At 37.7% G+C, this 5485-nt stretch overlaps 2 protein-coding genes across 2 annotated transcripts; both read right to left on the bottom strand.

The window, feature by feature from the left end:
* Positions 1–227: 227 nt before the first annotated feature.
* On the bottom strand, positions 228–2974 carry LOC149232680 (alcohol dehydrogenase class-3-like). The gene is made up of 10 exons (XM_089376546.1): positions 2741–2974; positions 2501–2637; positions 2326–2372; positions 1813–2138; positions 1610–1692; positions 1406–1481; positions 1203–1264; positions 870–965; positions 555–713; positions 228–465 (listed from the first exon to the last, which is right to left on the bottom strand). Exons 1-10 carry the CDS (start codon positions 2808–2810, stop codon positions 346–348), a joined length of 1176 nt encoding a protein of 391 aa, XP_089232672.1. The 5' UTR covers positions 2811–2974; the 3' UTR covers positions 228–345.
* A 1266-nt stretch (positions 2975–4240) lies between these two features.
* LOC149232679 (uncharacterized) lies at positions 4241–5050 on the bottom strand. Its single transcript, XM_089381967.1, has one exon. It carries the CDS (start codon positions 5048–5050, stop codon positions 4241–4243), a length of 810 nt encoding a protein of 269 aa, XP_089238093.1.
* Positions 5051–5485: the final 435 nt, after the last annotated feature.

The raw sequence follows: 5485 nt of genomic DNA, 5'->3' as shown, positions 1-5485 counted from the left end.
GGTGAGGCTCAGGCCGGGTGCCATCCCCGGGTGACTTTGACGACTTAAATGCCCCTGAGTCGTGGCCTCTCAGCCACAGGGTAAGAGTGATTTTCAGGGTTCACCCATTTATCAATAAAAACATGGAAAACCGTTTCTAATCAAACCCTCGAGAAAGAGCTAGATAAGCCATAAGCTTATAGATCATCACAGTAATGCTACTGATCTTTGTGAGAAGATGCTCCATATGTATATTTGCAGTCCACAATAATATAAAATTTGTTTTGTCCTCTGTTTCATCCTATCAATCATTATCTTTGCAGTCCACAATAACATAAAATCTGCGTTGTCCTCCGTTTTATCCTATCAATCATGATCCATATAAAGAACACACCTTAAGCACTTCCCAGCTAAAAGAATCTCCATGGCAGCATTAATATCTGAGAATCCCATTCTCTGGGTTATGTATTTGTCTAGATCAAATTCCTGCAATCATTATCAAATTTGTTCTCAATTCATTCTTCTATTTTGTTTAATTTGGAAGATATTAGAGAGCAGGAAGATTGAGAAGTTACGTTGTTCATGTATTTATCTACCAGCTTGGGTACATCAGAAATCTTGAATCCTCCGAAGGGTGCAAGTTTGAGCTTTCGCCCATCATGAAGCTCCAACGGACTGAAACACATCTTCTTATCAAGCTCATCTAAACCCAATATCACTGTTTTTCCCCATACCTGCAACGCACATCACAAAACATGCCCAACAAAATTGTGATTGGCCAGACATAATTAATCTTTTATGTTCTTGTAAACACCTAGTTGGGTCATTGAAAAATGATTGCAATTAACATACGAAACTTGACGAATCATTTAGGATACAAAAAATCGAACCGGGTGAGAACACTGAAGTGCGCAGAGCATAAGTTCGACTTTTCCAACACATTCGTAGCTTGAATCTACTCCCCCTTCAGTCATCTCTGTAATCACCTGCTATCAGCAATGCATTTTACTTGGTGAGAAAATGGGGTAAGCCCATCTTTTTAATTAAGGCCTTGGTATCTATTGTTTTACAGCAACAAACACAGGTCCCATTAAGATTATCACACTCGTAACAGCTGCAGTATTCATTAAATCCCAGCATGCTATTAGCATCAGGAATGTCCATGCCCTTAAATCCAATCTTATAGACCCAAAAGAACTAGTGTTGGAGACTCTACAGATTACCTCTTGAATGGGTTTATCCAAATCGGATGGATTAAGAAACTCAGTGACCCCAAATCGTTTAGCTGTTAGGAAAGAAAATGGCAGCTATTAATTTCAGAACAACCATACCCATGTGCAAGAGTTAAAGGGAATCAGCCCAAAACATTCTGGTTTATATATACTCTAGTAATAGAGGTTATTGCTGTGTATGGTTTCCAACCCACATATTTCTTCCTTTCGTGGGTCGATGTCAATTCCAAGGATTCTGGAAGCTCCAGCTATTCGAGCCCCTTCTGCAACCTGAACAAGAATGAATTCATACAGGTAGAAAGACACAGAATACAAACTACTCTCTGCGGCACAAGAGCAAATCTTTATGCGAATATGCGTATGTATAGTTGCTGCTTGAGATATTCAGGACAACTTACAGCCAAGCCAATGGTGCCCAATCCAAAGATGGCTACCGAATCACCGGGCTTCACCTTCCCAGCGTTCCAGGCAGCTCCTAATCCTGAAATGAAAAATTAGGCCCCATTTTATGATGCATCGACCATTTTACTTTTCTGTATTTTTGCAGGGCAAGGATCTCAGATCTAGGTGTATGTTAGTGGAGAATGTATGATTTTACTACCTGCCGAAACTCCGCATCCAAGCAAACAGATCTTTTCCAATGGAGCTTCATGATTCACTTTCGCTACACAGGATGCGTGTACCACTGTATATTCACTGAATGTGGACAGCCCAAAGAAATGATAGATGGGTTTTCCGTTGACAGAGAATCGGCATTTTTTGTCAGTGTAAGCAACTCCGCTCATGAAGTTGAATCTGAAAATTTGACAGATGTTGTTCTTTCCTCGATGACAGAGCTCGCATTCTTTGCATTCCGCCATATATTGCGGAATCACATGATCTCCTGCTTTCAACTCTGTAACTTCACTTCCCACGCTTTCTACAATTCTGCGTGGGTCACACATTCTAGTTGGTAGATGAAGAAACGATAGATTCATTTTAACGATCAAAATCCTAGGGAAAAGGGGAAGGGATTGAAAAATTCATCCATTTTTTTTTTACAGACATAACACATCTATTGATACACTTCAATTACCCATATGCAATTAAAAGATTATATATAAAATGAACCTACCCTGCACCTTCATGACCCAGAATCCTTGGAAACCAAGCTCCTCCATCCTGCAATGTTTAAATACATTACATTAAGCAAAGATGGAGTTGAACCCTCAATAAAATGAATGAGAAGTGAGATAATGAAATTGAACCTTCAACACAATGACTGAAAAATGAGATGCTGAGAGTGGTACCTTTCCTTTCCAGAAATAAATATCAGTATGGCAGAGAGAAGTGTGAGTTATTTTGACTCGAACTTCTTTGCTCTGAGGAGGAGCCACTTGGATTTGTTGTATGGTTATGGGCTGCCCTGCTTCCCATACTACACCAGCTGATACGCAGTTCATAGCAGGTTAGATGTAACTAACTACATAAATGAGAATCTATGAGCTGAAGAATTTAATTCATGTATAAGTTTGCTTTTCTGTTCTCACCCTTGCAGCTGATGACTTGCGCCGCAGTAGAGGATGCCATGAGTCCCTCTTGCCTTTCGCCCTGCTGCATCTGAAGCGATGAGAGACACAGGATTCTGGGAAGCAGTAAGATTTCACCAGCTATGTCTATGGGACTGAATAGAGTGATAGTTACAGTACTGATTCGACATTTATTGAATCGGAAAATCAAAGTAGGTTAGACCAATGGAATAAAGAAGGATTTACCAGAGGGACCATAAAAATACACCTAAATGCAATTTTGTTTTCTTAGAGTCGTTGATTTTTTTATCATTTTATTTTGATAAATCTGAAATATCACTTGCAACAGCTGCAGAGCAGCAAAGAGACAGTAATTATTCACCAACCTTTACTTAAATATTAATAATTTATTTTTAAATATATTTTCCAGTGAGATATCAATGGTTATACTCAAAGAGACAGTAATTATTCACCAACCTTTTCTTAAATATTAATAATTTATTTTTAAATATATTTTCCAGTGAGATATCAATGGTTATACTCTTTTTTATAGGCGTGATCTACCTAGTTTATAATTTCATCAACTAAATTTTAGCTGGAATTGTGTGAAAATAAAATTCAAAAAATTCAATGCCCAGAGTGTTTGAATCAGAAATAGATTCAGCGCTATTAAAAACTTTGGGAGCATTTAAAATCTTGAAAATTAATCACTATTAAAAAAAATTTAAACTAACAAATTTTTTCAAAATCCTACCAACAATTTTATTGTTTTCCAAAAATTGTGAACTCATTAATAAATAAATATATATATATATATAATTTTCAAAATCAATTTTACCTCAAATATCAAATTAATATATAACATTATTTTATTTATAAAATAAAAAACTATTTCTATACCATAATTTCATTACTACAATTTATTAAGTATATATACTTTAAAATCAAATCTACAAATTTTTATAATTAAAATTCACACATACAATGAGATAATAGATAATATTTATTTAATAAATATACCTAAATAAATTAAATCAACGGAATGGTGGTTGGGGAGAAATCAAAGAGATACACATGTAAAATTGTTTTTAATGGCGGTTGTCTTTTGCGGTCAGATGCCAGTTTTTCTGTGCAATTAGTGAGTTGTACATAGTGAATTTGTTAGAGTAATAATGAAATGAAATGATATTTTAAAGTTTATGGGATTAAAAATAGTTTTTTTAGCGCAAAAATAGTTTTTCAGGAAGAAAAAAGCGGGATTGTATTATATTGATCCAGAATAATACAGTAACAAAATAGTAACATATCATGGATTGACGTATGTCATGTACCGGGAGAGATGTTCAGTGCCAAAAAACTAAACAAAAAACTCAGATAAGAAGTGGACATTGGCAGAGATATCTTCAGCATCCTGCAAGGAGCGTGCAACAGCGATGGAGTCGATCATATGAGACCATATTCGAGAGAAAAACAAAAAAGGATACAGACCATAAGCATGAACATTGAAACCATAGGAAAAGTTCAGAAGCCCGGGATACAGAAATCCTGTATGAAGTAAGACTCCCCATATGCCAATACCTCCAGAGACCAGATACCTGTACCAAGTAGAAGACCCTGCTTAGACAGACAGTCGGCAACCTGATTCCGAGACCTGTAGATGTGCTGAATAGAGCTGCCCACCATAAGGCTCCAAAAGAACATGACTCTCTCCAACCAGCCAGCAAGGTGAGGGCATCTGATGAAGCATTTACCATTTACATGATCTACCAATAACTTGGAATCCCCAAAAATGGAAATGGAGTGGATGTCGAAATAAATGCAGAAAGCGAGCAGGCCCGCAAGGGCCATCATCTCCGCCAAGATATTTGTCCCATTACCAGCATTCCACGCCAGTCTGTAGTGGATATGCTCACTGATGATTATATAAACCCCACAGCCACAAGAATTGCGTTGGGCTGCTCCATCAAAAAAGGCCATTGGGGGACTAAAGAGAGGATCAGACAGTCCAATCCTGTTGGACTTTTTCTTTTTGGGACTCTCGTTGGGGACAGAGCCAAGGTGGTAAGAAATGTTTTGAATAATGTCCACAAGAGGCACTCTTGCATCGTTGAATATTTTGTTGTTCCGCCAGCTCCAGATACACCATAAAACAGTCAGAACAATCGGCCTCCATGTTTCACGTTGTTTGCCCCACCAGATGAAAGCAGCTTGAGTAGAAATATGTGAAGCAAGGGGAAATCCATATAGAAAGGCCAGTTCCTGCCAGATCCGCTGAATGGAGATGCACTGAAAGAACATATGAAAGTTTGTTTCCTCTGCCGATTCACACATTTGGCATCTGCTCGGGCCATGCCAGTTTCTTTTTCGCAGGTTCTCCCAGGACAGGTTTTTGTTGTAAAAAACTAGCCATGAGAAATAAATGAGCTTGGGAGCGCACCCGTTTGTTGGAACCCATTAATTTATGAGACCATTAATTTCTTTTTTTGTGACTCAATCTTTTTCCTATTCAAATTGATGATTAGTTGGCCCAACCTTCCAACAATCCTCTCCCTAAAAAGACAACGCCAAGAAACTGATGCTAACATGTTTTCATAACTTCTGTTGATGTCTTTGAATGCATCACATTCCAAAATGAAATGTTTGTCCGATTCCACAGCGCCAAAAGTACAAAATGTACACACCCATTCTTCCCAAGCTTTTTTAGGCTTTTTCCACCATCCTGTTTCACAACGAGATTGATGTGAATTGGTCATTAATGGAGTAATA

The sequence above is a fragment of the Pinus tabuliformis genome, chromosome J (assembly GCF_031772625.1).
Source record: "Pinus tabuliformis cultivar Carrire ecotype Pingquan chromosome J, CPIR1, whole genome shotgun sequence".
Lineage (NCBI taxonomy): Eukaryota > Viridiplantae > Streptophyta > Pinopsida > Pinales > Pinaceae > Pinus > Pinus tabuliformis.
The sequence above is the reverse complement of the archived record's forward strand: the minus strand, read 5'-3'. Positions and strand labels throughout refer to the sequence as shown.

What these genes read in the sequence shown, in the direction of transcription:
- LOC149232679 (XM_089381967.1), bottom strand. Translation starts at nt 5,050, where the DNA reads ATGTGTGAATCGGCAGAGGAAACAAACTTTCATATGTTCTTTCAGTGC.
- LOC149232680 (XM_089376546.1), bottom strand. Translation starts at nt 2,810, where the DNA reads ATGCAGCAGGGCGAAAGGCAAGAGGGACTCATGGCATCCTCTACTGCG. An exon ending in TTTATTTCTGGAAAGGAAAG is followed by an intron (nt 2,373 to 2,500) that starts GTACCACTCTCA and finishes TAAACATTGCAG; the next exon opens with GATGGAGGAGCTTGGTTTCC. An exon ending in TGGATGCGGAGTTTCGGCAG is followed by an intron (nt 1,693 to 1,812) that starts GTAGTAAAATCA and finishes TTTTCATTTCAG; the next exon opens with GATTAGGAGCTGCCTGGAAC.